This window comes from Lipophrys pholis, assembly GCF_963383615.2.
Source record: "Lipophrys pholis genome assembly, chromosome: 14".
Classification (NCBI taxonomy): Eukaryota; Metazoa; Chordata; class Actinopteri; order Blenniiformes; family Blenniidae; genus Lipophrys; species Lipophrys pholis.
In genome coordinates, this window is record NC_137633.1 from 16,343,522 (window position 1) to 16,362,260 (window position 18,739).

Below are 18,739 nucleotides of genomic sequence, written 5' to 3' on the forward strand. Positions count from 1 at the left end.
TGTTTATTTATTTATTTATTCTAATTATTTTATGTAACTTATTGTTGTGTTTGTTGTGACTTTTTCTGTGAATCGTTCTGGCAGTTTACATGTCGTATAGCCAAAATGTTTTTAATTTAATTTTGATTGTTTTTTTGTTGTTGTTTCTTTCCTTTGCTTTTTTGGGGTCGAATTCATGAGTTGTGATAAATGTCGTGGGTCGGGTCTTCAATCTTCAATCTCCACAGCTCTTGTTTAAAAAGAAAAAAAAAAAAGAGAAAAAAAACGTAAAGCTCTTACCTTAGATGCAATCTTTTTTAAGGACAAGTTATTTTTCTTAAATGTTGGCTTTTATAGCGCTTTGATTGTACGTGTATATCGTTGTTGTCTATCGAAATAAAAAAAAAAAAATATTTTCAAAAGGACACATGATCTGAGTGCTTCAACTTTTTTTTATTTCCTCGTGGATTTAAATGCGTATCAACCGGAAATCATCACATTTCCCCAGCGTGAATAGAAATCAACGGGTTTAGTTTGCCTCAATTATGAGGAAACAGTTACACTCCGGATGGTTTTGTTTATTTTTGCGTTTTGTTTTCATTTGGGTAATCAGATAAATGTATGATCATATCAAAATGTCATAGAAAACAATGATTCTAAACTACTTTGCATGAGGGCCTCAATTATTGAAGTTTTCAAGATATCTTTAAAATAATAACACAAAAATACACATTTTACACGTAATTTACACAATTACAGCTATTTACACTCACAGAAAAGAGGGGAGGCTGTTTAAACTAACTTTTTTTTTTTTTTTTCTAACTGATGTGGTGATTAAATATTGAGTTGTTTTTAGTCAACATAACTTCTTACTACTCATTTCCTTCATGGAGCTCCTGTTTTAAAACATTGTGAATCAGTGAAATCATCCTCAGAGAGCTCCTTCACTGATCATCACTTCATCAGACTGAGTCTCAGTAAATCATCGCTGCAGCGGCTCAATAGACGCCGCCTCGCTGCCATAGTGAGGCACTTAGGGGCCTCATCATAAATCCCCTTCTTAATACCATGTCAGGACATGACAGGGGACACAAAGAGGTGGTGGATCAGAGCTCACCTCTGCAGCAGTAAAACATCTGTCTGCCTCTTGGGGAAGGGGGGGGGGGCAGAACACTTGCACGGCTCGATTTTCGTTGGGTTTGCAGTTGATTTAGGAGGCACAGGGGCACATGTGGTTTCATATCTGACCTGCAGAAGTCATAAAGCATCACGTTAGTTGTAATTTAGCAGACAGCTTCCCATTGTGTCACTTGAGACTTGAAGACATGTACCAAGCTGACCTCAGAGCTCCGCTGGCGGGGAAACTTAAGTGGAAGTCTTGTTAATAAGTTGTAAAGAGTAAAGAAAATAAAAAAAATATTAATCTCACATTTACTCAAACTTTCCCTCATTAATGTGGCCTCTGCTTCAGGCTTCGCCTCACTATTACTCTACATCTGTTTGAGGCCTCAACACAAAGGTTCTCCAATGAGTGTCGCTCTCCTTAAAGGCAACAGTGAGAAACCATCAAGACCGAGAGACGTCGAAAGTGTGAAAATTGACTCAAGGCAGCAGTGATAGCGCATGAAATAATTCCGTTTGGGAGTAATCACAGATAATGTCAGCCTGTTCTGTTGGTGTCTCTCGGAGTCAAACAGCTCTGAGTCCAGTGAAAATGAGCCAACATTAGGCTCCTTTCTCTGCTACACACACACACACACACACACACACACACACACACACACACACACACACACACACACACACACACACACACACACACACACACCTCGGCTGCTCCAATTACGGTCAAGTGCTTTTCTTGCGTCTTTATGCCGTACAGGAGGGGCTGGGCACCCGTAGGTGCTGCAACCCATTGCACCTGTACCTCCTGGTGAGCTCCCATTATGCCGGGCTGTTGTGAAGCCGGGCCGAGCAGCAGGGGAGACAGATGGGAGGAGGGTCAGGTTACCCCCGCCGCCGCTGCTGCTGGAAGCAGGGCCGGGCCGGGGTCAGAGAGCCCGTGGAAAAGGCATCATGCTGCAAACACACACACAATCTCAACACAACGTATAAGAAATGAGCGACAGACACAAGAATGAGTAGAATTTCAAATTGATTTAATGAAATGTTTAAATTTTTCACATTTCTAATAAAGATAGCAGGACTTCGGTCATTAAAAACAGTTTGATATGTTGACAAGTAATGATGAAATCTTTCAAGCTTTTTTTTTTTTTTTTTTCCTTTCTCATATACAAAGATTATATTACAGGCATTAATATATTTATATTCAGGTGGGCTCAGAGGCCATCAGATTTGACACAATGTACAAGGATTTTTCTAAAACAAGAGAGAAAAAAACCCAAACATACTTAGACTACGACAAGCTCTGTTTCTTCACACGTTTAAGACATACAATCTTATCTTGGTCCGAACTAATGCCTCCCAGTGACGAAGCCACCAAAACAGGAGAACAAACTCCTTTAACTGACATCTTGTATAACCTACAATCTTTAGATCGACATCTTGGGGGAGGCGGTTCCTTCAAGGGGATTGTTTCAGGGATAAAAAAAAAAAACACACATTAGATGTGATCCAGGCCTATATCTCTATACATTCTTCAAAAATAAGGGAGAGAGAGAGAAAAATAAATCTGTCAATGCTCCTGCGGTTTGGATTCCCCACATTCTGTTGGGGGGGGGGGGGGACACAAACAAACAAGAGGAGGTGAGATGTGAGAGAGTGTGGGGAAAGTAAGGCATAGCAGTGCAACAGATGGGGATAGTGTTGCAGCTTGGGTGGAGCCCTCTGAGGGTGTGAGTCTATAGTGAGTGTACGCAGGAGGGGGTGGGCGGGGCGGAGGTGGGGAGGGGGTACACCTGGCTACCATGACGACCCCGAGAGGGCAGGCTGGAGGAGTGGGAGCGCCGGCCCGGCTGTTGCTAGGAGGGTTGTTGAGAGTTCAGCTCTGCATTCCGTATAAACCAACCATACAACCCCCCCCCCCCCCCCACCCCCCCCCCCCCCCGCAACGTAGAGAGAGGGAGGATCATGGGAAAGAGGAGGAGTCGTTGCCACTTGATTCCAGTCACAGATAAAAAACAAAACTGTGCATAAAGTCTAAATCCATCTGTTGTTTTTGTGGGAAGCACAAGACGCTGAACTGTTGAGAGGCTGAACGTGATCGTGGTTTGTCTCACGGCATCATATGGGGGGGGGGGGGCAGACACTACACAGGCACTGTGAGAAGCTTCCTCAGAAACTCACATATGTGTACACACTCAAAATTCTCACACAAACACACTCACACACACCAGTGCATGGAGTTAAGATTCACCTGAGGCTCTGGCGGCTTTTTTTTTTTTTTTCTTCTCTCAAGACAGCAATACATAATACAAGACACCATCAAAATAATTAATCAAATAGTCCTCCTCTCTATATATATGTACATCTAGCAAACAAGACACCAGCAAATAAAAGGTTTAAAGCAATTTACATCCAAGAAGGAAAAAAAAAAAAAAAAAAAGAGACATTCGATGCTAACTGATGAGAGTGAGTGCAAAATAAAGGTTGGTCGGGAACGTTGGAATGTGGATGTCGTTGCGTCGCAGGACGAGACGGATAGCAGAGGAAAGAGACAGCAGGAACTTATTCAATTACCGGACATGAGCCTATGTTAACCACATCAGAAAACAATTACAAACGCAGTCTTTTCTCATTCCAGCAGAGTTGCATAAATCAAAATGTGACACAATCCATTGGAATTCATTTAAAAGAGAAAATGAGAACAGTATTTAAAAAAACAAAACAAACAAATGTAATTTCATCTCAAATTAGAATGATGTCATTGATTGTCCACTTAAGGTCGGAAACCATTTTTTAAAAAAAAGAAGAAAAAAAAGTTGTTGGACTGCAGGTACCACAGAGACTTTGTTGGAGCAGACGTAAGGAGATGTGGACACAGGGTCAAGCCGTCTCCCGTTCTCTCGCCATAGTAACAACTTCTTCCAGTGCGTTCGACAAGAGCACGAGAAAATGAGATTTAAAAACCAGCGTCTACATCACTGGACGCTTCCTATGTCGCTGAATGTTAATCTGGAACCAGCAGGATGAACATAAATAGCTTAGTCTCATGTCCAATCAACAGTTAAACACCACAACAAAGTGAAATGTCTCGACGACAATCATTGCCACTTAAATTAAAAATTGCAATATGCTCCAGTTATATATGACAAGATAAGACAGAAAACACAGCAAAGGAAACAGACTCTTGCAGTCACAGCTGGGCGCGTGAGGTTTCTTCGAGAAGAGATTAAAGGCTGCACTTGAGAAGGGTGGGGGTGGGGGTGGGGGGTGGAGGGGGGCGCGAAGAGCTCAGTTGGAGGTTTTGCTTATAGCGCTGGCCGACCGGCGGAGTTTTCCCGAAACTCTGTTCTTAGTGGCGCGGGGCATTGTGGGAGACACCTGATCCACAGAGTCAGTGGTGGTCGTTATCGTGGCGCTTCCGGCTTCAGTGCTCGTGCTGCCGGTGAAGGACCCTGCGGAACAGATGGAGGGAGAGTTTGTAGACAAGAGGGGTGGGGGTGGGAGGGGACAAAGGTGGAGAGATGGTTCGACGTAGTTCAGAGGGCTTTGAAATTAGATGGCTGCATATCCCAGCATGCTTCGTCATGCACGTGGCCGCTCCCGAAACACCAAGCTCACCAAGGTGACAGGATGAGCACCGACAGTTGCAGGAGTTATTAAAAATAAATAAAATAAAAGTTAGGATTTGAATGAATTCTCTGAGTGAATTCATTAGAATTAAATCATTAAACATCTGAGGAGTGACATGCCTTTTTCACATGCTGGAGAGAAGCAGAGCACGGTAGGAGAGAAGCTGCCTTTATTTCCAATAATCTTTTCAGATTCTCGTGATGTAAAAAATGAGAGGGCAACGTTTGAAGCTTAAAAAAAAAAAAAAAAGAGAGAAAAAAAAAAAGGAAAAAGCATTCAGTTCACAGTGTGACAGCAGAACGCTTTGAATGAAAATAAAATTACACATTACTCTCTTGTTGTGAACATGTGGAGCCTTCCCATTGTCCAACATTGTCCTTTCTCACAAAAACTTCACATCAGAGATTACGGGATGGCAAACAGTAATAAGGTGGGAGGTGGGCATAAAACGCCTGTGAGGACAATCAAGCATTGTTGAACGCCGACTTTCTCGCTGTGCCCCTGACCAAACCCCAAACTACCAGCCTTCAAACCCCCCCCCCCCCCCCCCCCGCCCCCCCCGCCTCGGCCCCATGCCTCGAGTTTAAACAACTTTCCTGCTTTGTTGAGATGGCATCTGGTTGCCTATTTTCTTTCCTATCCTTTTATTTCCTGCCATTTTTTTCCGAGGCATCTCAAGTTGCAGCGGCTAAAAGGAATGGCAGATGGCTGGAGTAACAGACACTCGGCAGCACAGTGGACACCAGCAGCATCCAGGGCCGCAGATCGCTGGGAGAGGAGGCTGGGCTGTGGATGAAACATTGGGTGTGTGTATTGTGAAGAGCTTGAAGGAGGGGGGGCCTGAACATGCATTCTCCAAATCTGCATATGAATATAAAAAAAAAAAAGGGGGGGGTAGCTTGGCCTTATGGGCAGAATGAATTCTGCATTCCCGTATTCTTCTACTCATTCCTACAGTAAACACAACAGTTCAAATTCTATGATAGATGTAAGCCTGGACTGCACTTTTAGCAGCCATTAAAACAGACTTTCTCCCACTGTGGCAGCTAATGACTGTGGTTGCATCAATTTCTAAATGCTGTTTTCAGTCCTGTGCAAGAATTCATTTTCCTGGGAAGTCACTGAGTGGGGAAAAATAACCCAGATGCAGAAGAGGCTAATGTGTCATCGCTTCTCATCACTGTAACCTCGCACTTCCGCTTTGAGCGCATCAGAAAAACCACCGTGCGGCGCGGCTGCTCTCAGACGGAAAGAAGAAAGGAGAGCTGGAGAGCAGAAGGAAAACAAAGAGGGTCTTTAAATGGCCCTGCTTGCCCCATTGGTCCCCACTGCAGCAGTTCAAACAAGGCTTTAGATGACAAAGACGTCTTCCAGTGCGGCAGGTGTTAGTCTCAGAGTCTGCCCCGGGCAAACAGGCACACTCCAACAGGAGGAAATGAGAGGGAAAGAAGGGAGGAGGAGGAGGAGGAGGAGGGGGGCACATAGAGGGAACCAGGGGGGGAAAAAAAGGGAGGAAAGAAAGAAAAAAGAAAAGTGTTTTTGGGGGAAGAGATAAAGGCGCGCTACATGCAGAAGCGGGGGCCAGAAGTGTAGCCGTATTGTTCATGCTGCTACTTAGTCAGGTGCTAATTGTCCCCGCCGTGCATCGCTCTCAATTACCAGCCTGGCCTAAACAGTGGGAAACCCCGCCTCTTCCCCTCAGCAAGTAAACACCCCGGTTTCTCTGTCCCTTCTCCCTTTGTCAGAGTAAATAAAGATTGGTTAGTACTGAATGAAAAAGGGGCGTTCAAGAAGAAGGGGGGGGGGGGGGTTGCAGCCGGGATGAGTGAACGAGCGAAGGATAGGTAAGGCTGCTGGAACGGACAGGAAAAAAAAAAAAAAAGAAGAAACAAGCTTCCGGTCTGACTCGGGGCTTACCTTCACCACATACAGTATGTGGACCTTTAAGATATTTTTTAATCTAAAAGGAAATAAAAAAAACAACAACAAAGTAGAGCATCATGTGAGAAAGCAGCAGACACACCAGGGACCCCGCAACAACACAACGCTGCTGAGAATGTCTCCCGGCGTCCCCCGGGTGATCAACGGAGGACAGTCAGATCAGACAGCGAGGGTGGCGTTGGGGTGAGTCGTCACTGGAAGGTTTAAGTGAGTTCATCAACAAGTGCCATTTTTCCTTCAAGGTTTGGAAAACAATTTGATTTGAGAGATTTTACAATCCAGGTTCACATAGAAACAAGAGGCTGAGAAACATTCAGCAGTGGTGTTAGGAGTGGGGAGGGTAAACGACGATGGGGCACCACAGAGGCTCACGGGAGCTTTTATCCAGAGGAGTGTTTTCTCATGTGCAGGTCAACATTTCGGAGATTTAAGAGGAATGGTCACAAAATCACAAAAACAAACACTCAAGACAGAGCAAAGCGGTGCAACACATGGAGGTCACGGCACTGTGGACGGAGTGTTGGGTTCACATGACAGGTGGAGGGGCTCGTGCAGGAATCCGTGATGCATCTACGAGATACTGACAAGCCAGAAAAGGTAAAGACGGACAGGAGTGGACTCGCTCAGATGTTCAGATGAAACACTGCAGGAGTGAGCAACATGCCAGGCCTGCCACTGAATCACCACCTGCTTTTGTGGAGGGACGAATGGAACACAACATTCAAGGTATTTAACGATGGCAGGGCTCACGGGACCTAAATGAATGGATGGATGGATGGATGTTAGCAGGCTCATGCCTAGTGTGGAGGAAGCAGGCAGAGTCTTACAGTCCAGTTTGGCCCAGGGGTACTCCATGTCCCAAACCATCCCCGGCCAACGTCTGCACGCTGTCATGGAGCATGGATGACATGTTAGTGGCAGCAATGGGAGCCAGAGCAGGAATGCACGCACAGGCGGATGGATGGACCGACTTATGCACACACGCAGACATACACACACACACACAAACTCACACTCTCGCACACAAACAATAGGCGCGGGAGAGCGGCAGCACGTTGGAGAAGGAAGAGAATGAGAAGCGGCGTCCGCCCGAACATCGCAGCCACACTATAACCCGATGAAACACAACAGGGTCAGGCATGAGAGACGACGCAAACACAAGATGCATTATATACAGCTTCCGAGACCTGAAGCGGCAGATCATGCGTGTGGTCCTGGGAAATAAGAGGTACGTGACCTTATATTTTTAACCCATTAAAACAGGAGCAACACGTACGCCATTATTGCTTTCGAGCCACATGCAACATGAGCGCCCCTAAAAGATGTCATCATTTTAAAAGACCTTTGACCACTGAAACACAACGTGATCAGCAGCAGCACATGGAGGAGAAGGTTAAATTACTTCATGCTCCTCTCTAAAAGGAGAAGCACACCCACATTAGAGATGCTCATCTGGAGATTCACAGAAATGCTGCCTAAAGCGCTAAATGGGTTTCGAGCAAAGACACTTGAAAATGTCCTAAATGTTCTAACAAATGGTTAAAACGCATCAACCTGAATTCAAAAAAGTATATCCTGTTCCTGGTGAAGAATGTCTGGTCAATTCAGATAGGGGAAAAAAAAAAAAAAGTGCACATGTACAGCATATACTGCATGTGTGCTCGTTACAGGACAGCTACGTGTTGCTTGCAATGAAAGGTGAAATAATATAATAGAATGTAGATGCGGGAACAGAGGAAAGTGTTTGTTTTCTTGAGGAGGAAGTTAGTTTTGGTCAGGACGTTCATACTTCACGAGAAACCCGAGTGACGGACTCATGGGAGGCTTCTGCTTTTCCACATTAACCACTTCAAATTTCTCATCCATCATTATAATGGAGGGGAAGGAAGAAAGAAAAAATAAAGTTCTACCCACTTGATGCATCGACAACTCCGGAGAGAATAAATGACTGATCGTGCAAAGTATGTAATGTACGTTTATACAACGGTTATTTCAGATAGAAGAATCGATTAACCAAGACACGTTCGATTAGTGCAGATATTCAGTATAAAAGATGTACAACTCCATCTGACAGCCGTTTCTCTCATTCTAAACTACAGATGCAATAGAAACGTACGTCATTCACATGAGTGGAGCTGTTGGTAACGTGGAAACGAAGAAACTTTAAAACACTTTGTGGTTTAGCGGGAACACTACTTGTGTTGATGGAGACAAAACAAGTAATTGAAGGTATAAATCTTTTGTTTTATTACAACTAGTACTGTCAAAAATAACGCGTTAATTCAATTAATTGATTTGAAACGTTGAATTCGTTAATAAAAGTTTACGTAATTAAAGGTAGTTTTGTTTACTTCTGTTTTTAATTATTATTTTTTTGAACAACTTCCATATCGGAGCAGCAGCATGAGCAGCGTCTCTGGGCGCAGAACTGTAACAACAGAGCAGCATAGTACCAAGTGGAAAAATATTAAGGCAGAAAGTTTCACTTTAAGCAGTTCCCTGACGGCTGATTGAGGAAGTGAAAGTCATTAGCTTTTCTTTGAAAAGCCGAATTTAACGACCGCAGAAGTAATTCTGAATTGAACTCTGTTAAGTAATTTTCTTGAAGTTCAGGAAATGTTACAATAATTTTCTTTTTATCACCAGTTTTGAAAAATAATAAAGCAGCGTTGGTATAAGAACTTATTTCAGGAACTGTACCTACAAATGTATGGTGACATTCAGGAGTGAAAATAAATAAATAAATAAATCAAGTTAATGATCAAATCTCCTCCTGCGTGGGCAATCATATCTCTTTTATCCAACATACCTCATGGAGATGCGGGATGACAACTTGTGTGAGCAACAGGTCTGCATAACAAGTGCCATTGTTGTAATAAAACTCCTTGCCACGTCATATTACACATGAATGGATTGCGATAGTTTCCATATTTGCACGTTAGCATTTGTTGCCATAGCTGTGATTGATTTATTGATCGGATTGGCCCAATAATCCTTTTCTAATCTTCTGTTACGTTCTAAACTATCCAGACCTTTCGGGTCATTTCAATCAAACACGCAGAAGCTTAGTTTAGAGATCATCCTCCTAATATTTAACGACATAGCAAGCTCACGGAAACATGCAGGATGGATTGCAACCTTTTTCATCTAAATGCAAATATCTGTAGTTTTTACTCCTCTCATGGTTCAATGTAAGAGTCGTAACAACACAGTAGGTTAAAAGTCCAGTGAGCGGACAGTTTGTGATGCACAGGAAAAACAAAAAATCACATGAATCAACTTATTTCGTTTCAAGTTAAATTGGATTTAAATAAACTGGTGTTGAATGAATGAATTCATTGGAAAGGAAAACAGGAAGTTTTGATTTTCAAACATTGTCGATATACTGTAACTTGACGACTCCGACTTAAACTTCTTCAGCCTCGGTATGAATAATCACTTCTGTTCACTTCTTTGATCCGTTAACTCTGAATTATCCTCTTAGGAGTTAAAACAAAGAACGACCCTGTGCAAACAATGCAGGAGAACTATTTGTTTTCGAATGTCGGGAGTAAAATTGAAAAGCCTTCCGAAAAACAAACACTTGAGTAGAGACACCTGAAAAATCTACCCAAGTACAGAAATGAAAATTTGTTTTAGTTACCACCGCCACTCAAAACCATCACACAAATCAAATGATGATCGGTGATATTGCTAATATTTGAGCTGGTGTATCCATGGTGACGAACACTTTTATGTGCTCTTCTTAAGAAGGTCATGTAACATTAAGGCTAGAAATATCTTTTTTTACTTTAAATCTAAAGTACACTTCAGCATAAAGAACAAAGTAAAGTAGCGGTCTCAGTATCCAGATATATATATACACATAACTGTACTTCTATTTAAGTAAAAAAAATTGTGAGTTACTTTTATGTAGTGATAAGTGCTCTCGCCTCAGAGTGAAAATCCCACATTCACGTCGTGTTGAGGCTCTTTGTGCGGTTTGCTTATTTTCTCAGCACTTCCCCGGATTCTTTGTATCATAGAAATCATCTGTTTAAGGTTAATTGGTGACTCTAAATTGCTCGTAGGCGTGAATGAATGTGTGTGTGTGTGTGTGTGTGTGTGTGTGTGTGTGTGTGTGTGTGTGTATGGTCGTCTGTCTCTGTGTTGGTCCTGTGATGGACTGGTGACCTGCTGAGCGTTCACGCTGCCTTCAACCACAGTGAGCTGGGATCAGATCCAACTCTTGGCAATGAACAGGTTCAAAGATAAATTAATGTCTGAAAATCTTTGATACGATTTACAATTTAGCTTTAAAATGTCTTCATTCATTTATCATGTGAGTATTTCTGTCATTTTTACTTGTGTATTATCGGTGTCCGCTCTTTAAGCTGTGATGAGAGGTGGTGAAGGTGACCTGAGGTCAGCGTGAGGAGTTATTAGACCTCAGCAGAAGAGATGGGCCAACAGTATGAAAACGTGGCATCCATTTCCATCCTAAATGTGACACCTGTCACCTGAGTGACGACAGTCCGACACACACACATACATTTGAGAGAAAAAAACTAAACCAAACGAAAATTGCAGGCACTTCATTTTCACGTCCTCACAAAATGCGGCAGCAAAACTTCATATACTCTAAATCACGTTGAAAAGATAGACACCCTGACAGGTTTGAAAATGAGTGGAAACCTGCGACGTGGTATTGTGAAGTGCTTTCCTTGTCAAAACACAAAGTGTGTCGGGATCCAATAGAGTGGAAAAGTGCAATCCGGTATTGATTTCAGTGCTGCTGCGGATCGATCAGCGCCGGTACAAGTAGGAAGAACAAGATAAGACACGTTTTTCCATTCTATTCATCACCGGCTGATAAGAACGCTGTGCTGACATCCGCGAGCGGCTGTTTGTCGGTCGGCTCTGTTAAGTGTCGGTGAACGAGCTCATGAAGACAGAGGCCCACAAACACGTGCACACGCATGCACACACAAACAAATTCACACACACACACACAGACAGACACACACGCTCTGCCATTTAAAAGGCTGCTTATATTCATAGGAAAGTAATTGCATGGAAAGATGCCGTTTGAAAAAAAAAAGGAAGAGATGAACAAAGTAGCGTGAGTGGGGCTTGAGGAAGTGGAGAAAGCGGAGTGTTTGAAGTAAGTCGGACGGCGTGAAAAGCCGGGGCCTGCCGTTTGATATTCATCAGCGAGCGTAGGCGTGGAAGAAGAGTGGTGAGAATGAAGGGACGGGAGGAGGAGACGAAAGAGGGACAAACAGGTGTGTGGTGGAAGAGGACGTGGCAAAAAGTACGAACAGAGACGATGAAGAAAAAGGAAGAAAGCTTGAGTGGAAAATTCACAGGAGTAATCAACGTTTAGCAGAGGTGAAAAAGAATAAAAATTTATATTCAAGAAAACGCTAGGGTTACACTGCTCAAAAAGTACTCAATTACGAGTAAAAATTATGCTGTGTACTTTCATTAGTTAGAGTTTTAACTCGTTGAACTGCAGTGTCAGTAACAGGTTTTCAATATATGATGTTCAAATCACATTTTTGCCAATCTAGAAAAATTTGACTATTTTTGAACAACTGATAATAAAGCAGACAATTTGTTGAAAAATTTAATTTTGGCTACAAAAACCAGATTGAAAGGTTTGATTAATATTTCAAATTGTGGTTTCCTTTGTAGTGACTTCTGAATTTAATAGTAGTGAAGTAGATTATATGGTATGTGTATTTAAGTATGAGTAAAGTTACATAACTGAAAAAAAAAAAACCACCATAAAAGTCTTGTAGAGTAATCTGAGTATTTGTGTTTTGTTACTTCATCCCTGATGAGTAGTGAGACAGAATGAGAGAAGTGAATGGGGTGGAGTGGAAACAAAGGAGGAACAGGACAGAAATGCTCGGTGGTTCATTTTCTCACCTGTTCCACTCATCGGATATCCAGGAGAGGGAGAGAAGACCTGCGAGGCAAAGTCTTCGAAGGTCATGACCTCTCTGTGGTTCTGAACAATGGCCTCCAAGTAGAGTGCCCGCTCCTCGTAGCTGGTTGCATTGCGTCAAGGGAGAATTTATAATGACACATAGAAAAGGTACTCAACAAGGCAACAACGTTTTACATTTATATGTGATTTAACCACATCTCAGACACAATTCCACAGTTAGGAACAGCGAAGGCAGCAGCTACATTTTAGCGGTTCTGTGAAAGTGAACAGGGAGAGCGAGAGGCAGCTCCACCGGGCCAGGCAGCTCCACCATCCGAGATCCGGCCAGAAGCAAAGATGGAACAATCAGCCCTTGCACCCGGCCCAAAATGAGAACACAGTCTCCAAAATAATCATAAAAAAAAAAGAGAAAAAAAAAGAGAAAGAATACATCACAACTGGCGTGATGCTCGAAACCTCTCCTCTCCCGCCTCTCCTCCCTCTCTCCTCTCTAATAGAACCCCTGCTGCAGGCGGCATGTCTAGGACCACCCTCCCCGATGTGCTGCCTGCCACTTCTCCGTGCCATCAGGGGGAAAATTGGAGCCATTTGAAATTCAGAGTGACAAGCAGTGACTGGGGCCTGGGCAGCCAGCATGCAGGGTGGATTGCTGGATTTGAAATGGGAAAGCTCCAAAAAAAAATTAATAAATATATAATAAATAAGCTCGGAAAATGGGAGCCGGGTGAGGGCGGAAAACATTCTGATGGCCATTATCATATGATTATCATAGATATATCGTGCTAAGTCTGTTGTGGAATGGAGGCAAGTGCTGGATAAAATGTGATGCAGGAAACTATTGAAGTGAAAAAGGTCTATCTGATGGCGTAATGACAGTAAACACAGAGATTCGGGAGTGTGTACGTGTGCACATGTTGCTGAATGAGCCTGATTATTCTCAGCTGTCTGTTGTGGCCGTGTTTCCTTCGACAGACGACACCTGACAAATTGCTTGACAAACACACGCAGTCTCACTCCGAAACAAACACGACTCCAGTTCCCCAACACCGACGCCCTCCTCCTCCTCCACCTCCCCCCCTCTTCTCATTATCGATGCCAGTGTGGAGTGACACGCGGCTGCTGCCGACGCCAAGGCTTTAGCAGGCTGAGCGGAGATAGGCTGGACTGGGCCGAGAGGCTCCGGTCTGGGTTAGATAGATAGGACGAGACAGTGGCTGGGCAGGCGGCCTGCAGTGGGCACATGCCGCCACAGCAGGGGCCACAGGCAGCCATGACCAATGGCTTTGAGGGGAACCGTGGCAAACCAGGGATGACGGGCACCTGAGCCGGGACACACCAGAGGGTTTGGTGGCCAAGCTGCTTGGAGAGGTGGAAATATACTGAGGGCAAAATAAGCCAGGACGAAGTCACAGAAGAGGACCAGTTGGTATTAGACACGTGTAGGAATGGAAGCGAAAAAGCTGCAGGCATCCCCTTTTAAAATCAGTTCATCTTTTATATTGATTAAACCAACTGAGGTTCAGGAGGTGCTGAAGCCCGTCTCCACTGACTACAGGTGAAGATTCACACTTGATATTAGAGAACCCTGAGAAAACTGGCAGATACATAAATGCAACATGCAAACTCAACACAAGAAGATGAACGAGTAGGAACAGTACACCACTCTGGGGTCTCACTTTTTATTATTTCCGGAAAGAGTTAAAAATTTTAGCAAATGCTAATCTAGGTGTGAATTGCTATTTTAATGAACATTCCCTTATGAGAATGAACAATTTAATTGTGTGCTCATATGATACTTATAGACGTGTTTGAGAATGGTATTATTATTTTTACTCATATCTTTTTTATCACCTAATTCCCAAAATTTAAAACTTTGTTGGTGTTTCTCTCCTAAAATAAATAAATATCTAGACATTTACATGGATGGAAATATTTTCCAGAAATGCAGATACGTGATCAGTTCTATGGAAACATTTTAATAGTGAATAACTACAATTCAACCCTGCATGGTGCTTAGTGGTATGTTTTGGCATTTTACAGCATGTATTCAACATAGATATGATTCAGGAAAAAAGAGATCCATTAAAATACAAACTAACACTTCCCACCTCAAGAAAAGGCAGACGAAAAAATAAAAAAATAAAATTAAATAAATGGACAGTAAAACTTGCCTCTCGGCTTTCAGACTAATATCCTTTATCTAATTGACTATTGTGCACAGAAATCCCGCCCCATGAGATCCATCACTGTCTTCCAGCCTTAGCCAGACAAGCAACGTCACTCTTTTCTGTCACTTGCTGGAAACAGTGTTGGACAAAGAGTGGGCATACCAGGCTCTGCTGCCATGGTAACTTGGGTCACAGCTCTGTATGGTGGGTCATATCCAGGGTTTTGTGGAGGCCAGACAGAAGGAAAAAAGCAAAAAAAAGCAAAAAACAAACTAAAACAAATGTGGATGCAGAAGTGACAAGTGGATAACAAAATATAGAAGGTGGGAACTGATGGGAAGAAGTGTGAAAACTTAGAAGGGAGCAGAGAAAGGAAAAACAAGGAAGGATGGGGAGAGAGAACCTCGGCACAGCGTGGGTCAACAGAGCCATATGGCTGTCCATTATCAGAGATGCAGATGACTGCAGGCCTGTTATTGAGATTCCTAAAGCAAATATTGACTCCAGCTGGAGCAGACGCTCTCCCCGACTCTGACACACGCCTCTCCTCCACCACTTCCTTCCGCTGCCCTCTACCCAAGTAAGACAAATGGATTATAGTGGGAGAGAGAGAGAAAAAAAAAAAAAAAACTTCAAAGAATAAAATGAAGGGAGATGGTGTGGAATTATCAAAAGATGAGGGAAAATACGGGAGGCAGCGGTGCAGAAAGACATGTGGTGAGGGAGGGAGACTAATAAAAGGTATTTTGGATGAGTGAAAGCGAGAGCCATCATCAGCTCACTTAAGTAAATGTACGATGCTATCTACTGGGTAAAAAAAAAATTGCTGCACAGAAATCAGACCTGATGCGCCGTGAGGGGTAATCTTGCCGTCTCTCCCGCACACTCTCATTTTTGTGCTTGCCTCTAATTACTAAGCCATGGGCACAGTTTGTTCCCCTGCATATGCACAGATGCCGCTACCTCAGTGCAGTAACTTAATCAAGGGACACGTCCAGGGCGGTGACGCAAAGGCTGCGTCCATGTCACGGACACCACAACCCATTGACCTACTTCAGGGGGAAAAATACAGTAAGCTGCAGCTACAGCTGAAGAGTGGTTGACAATGATTCAGGGTTAGGATGCTGGAAAGGTAAGACCGCAACACACAAGACTTTGAACTATTTGAAAATGTAACCTGTGAGAAATGCCTCTGTCTTGAGAGCGCTCAACTGCATTCTGCACCATAAAATTACTCATAAAAGCAGGGATGAAATCTAAAGAGGAAAATTCAGACAGGTCTAAATTTCTACAGATGGACTGCAATTCTAGTCACCCGTGACATAACTGTCATTTACAGCTGAACTGGGCGGAACAGCAAGACAAGCGAGCGTGTGGGAGGAGAGTGTAGAGCACCACTTTGGGAATTTCCAAGGAACCTCTGCGTTCCAAGTGGCTGCATTCCTATTAGAGAGAAGAAGGAAACCAATGTAATGTCTATGGAGCGTGGCGACCACGGCGATAGTAACGAAGGGAAAAAAAAAATTCTTCCTGGTCAGACTTAATGTAAAACAACTTTAGTTAGGAGACAGATATCTGGAGACATGGAGGTTGTCCAATATGGTTTGGGCATCAGTGGATGCTATAAAAAGAAGAGACGCTATAGTCAGGGATATCACCTGCAGCATTTGCACATTTGGGAGAATGTGTTTATGTGTCCTTCATCATCCTGTCCTCTCTTTGCCCTCCTTATTTTGTCCTCCCTGGTGACAAAGGCTGAGAGTGAGTTTTAGAAAGGCACCACCTCAGACACCCACTGCTTATACCTGTGCAGACATATGTGAGTGCATACAAGGCTCCACATACGTGTACATACATATGCATCAATGGGTGTGTGCACATATGTATACATATGCATGCATGCTGTCCAGATGGCAAGGGAGTGGCTCCTGGGGAATGGTGGGGGGTCAAGCAGCTTTGTGGATCAAAGCCAAGGTCAGGGCAGCTGCAGTGGCCCATGTTCAAGGTGAATGGAGGCCTCAGATGGCTCTTCATTAGCAGGCTGCTCCATCCCCACTGGACCCCATTGGGCCAACCGCCACCAAAGCTCATCATCATCTCTATCGCTTTTTCTCACAGCATCCACAGGGACCGGTCCTAAAAATGCCTGTCCACTGGGATCCATCGCTGTGTTGCACGTGACCTGACCCAATACACGTAAGCGCACACATGCTATCACATTGGAGCTTGCGCATAAGCAGGGATTCAACGAGCGCAGGAGCGCCCTCCATCCCCCACACACGCTTCCCCCAAAAGAGCCTAAGTTGACCTCTGAACCGGTGTCTCTCTGGAGAGCAGCATCCTGACTATCCGGTCCGAGTCTTTGTGTTCATGGGTGTCCCTGCTGACTAAAATCCTCACGCTACCAATGGCCCCTGACACACACTCAACATCTTTCAAACACGCAGAGCCTTTAAACACACACAGCCAGCAGGGGCGATTATGCATGGTGGCTTCAGGAAGCAATCCTTTACTAAAAGGTGCCTCGAATGGAAACATTCAGTTTTCTCAACACCGACAGATTGTGTCATCCTGAAGGCTAAAAGAAGATGTGTGTGTATATCCCCCTGATGCAAAAACTAGACTTTAAAGCAATTTTTAATGCTGTGCTGTTAATGTGACAACGATATTTGTCATATGGGTGTTTGCAAAGCTGAGTATAATGTAAATCCACTTTTTTTTTTCTTGATACACCCTGAAAATGCCAGTCATATTGGGAGAACACTAAATGAGACTATTTAGGGATTACACAAGAACTTAGTCGTGGTGTAAATCTTACACTATAAAACAAACATCAACACTGATGGGACGAAGAGTAACAGTGATGCACACACGCAATCTAATCTCTTGAAATGATGAGATGGCGGGAAGGTTCAGATTAGGCAAAGGAGAATTAAAAGGGGTCTTAAGGCGCCCCCATACTGACATTTCACTACTTAAGCTCCGATTCTATCCACTTCCAAGTCAAAGGATGTGTGCAGGGAGGGTGGCTACATCCTCCCATTTCTTTCAAAGCTGAATTTATCATGCATTTTGAATGGTGGCTGCACATCGCTTAATTAGGTTTCATCACAAAAAAAGAGCAACGACGTGGGGAAATAAACAACCTTGCAAGCAATGCAGGGTGACAACTGCTTTTCTAATGAGGGATTTCTCGTTGACATGCAGTAAACAGGACCGACTTCCTCAGCAGCATAATTTTAGGAGTTAAACTTCAGAAATGTTTTTAGAAATTTAAAAAAAAAGTTAAATCTTTGCAATGACAGAACCACTCTGATGTTCCTCAGTCCTCCGTGGCAGCAACCAAGGTTAATCCTGTTTGTAGAATGCTCTGGTTAAAGCGGGGGCTCTTCTCAGTGAAGAGGGACAGTTTAGAGTTGATGTGGAGGGGGGCCTTGAAGGTGCTTGACCCCCTCCCCTCCCTCCTCTCTTAGCTCCACATCTGCCCATTTAGCTGGACCAATCAGCTTGACCTTGGTGAGGAGAGGAACTCAGGAGTAGCTCATAGTGCCATTGACTTCCAGCAGCCACATAATTGGCCTGTTGAGAAGGACATGGTTTTATTTGGGAGGGGTGTGTGAGTGGTCTGTGTGCTGGTGAAAACCAGATGTTGTCATTGTGATTTTTGTTGTAAGACATGGCACCCTATCTCATTATGTCATGTGTGCACCCAGCACAGCATTGTTGACCCAGTGCACACAAGTGTCTACATTGAGAAAAGAAAAAAAAAAAAAAAAAAAGATTTATGGCAAAGCCAGATGATGTGACACATTTCTTAATAATGCACAGGCGCATCATGCTTTCAGTCATTGAAATAACTTACGGTGAAGCAATGAATGCTTCCAAGTGTATACAAATAAATGGGTTTAAAATAAGATATAACAGTGCCACTGCAATGAGGCACCTGTATTTACAAATCCAC

The 18,739-nt window shown here is 43.6% G+C and overlaps 1 protein-coding gene across 5 annotated transcripts in view; it reads right to left on the reverse strand.

Annotated features, from left to right (window-relative positions):
- Positions 1–3,389: 3,389 nt before the first annotated feature.
- ralgapa2 (Ral GTPase activating protein catalytic subunit alpha 2) overlaps positions 3,390–18,739 on the reverse strand; it is a 99,125-nt gene continuing 83,775 nt past the window's right edge. For 4 of the 5 annotated variants that reach the window (XM_080479937.1, XM_080479936.1, XM_080479934.1 and 1 more), the window contains 2 exons: positions 12,589–12,710; positions 3,390–4,556 (listed from right to left, as the gene is read on the reverse strand). In XM_080479937.1, coding sequence (XP_080336063.1) covers positions 4,393–4,556; positions 12,589–12,710 — 286 coding nt within the window. In that variant the 3' untranslated portion in view covers positions 3,390–4,392. Of the gene's footprint in view, positions 4,557–6,651; positions 6,695–12,588; positions 12,711–18,739 lie in introns of all 5 variants that reach the window. The other variant, XM_080479935.1, reaches the window with a different exon arrangement.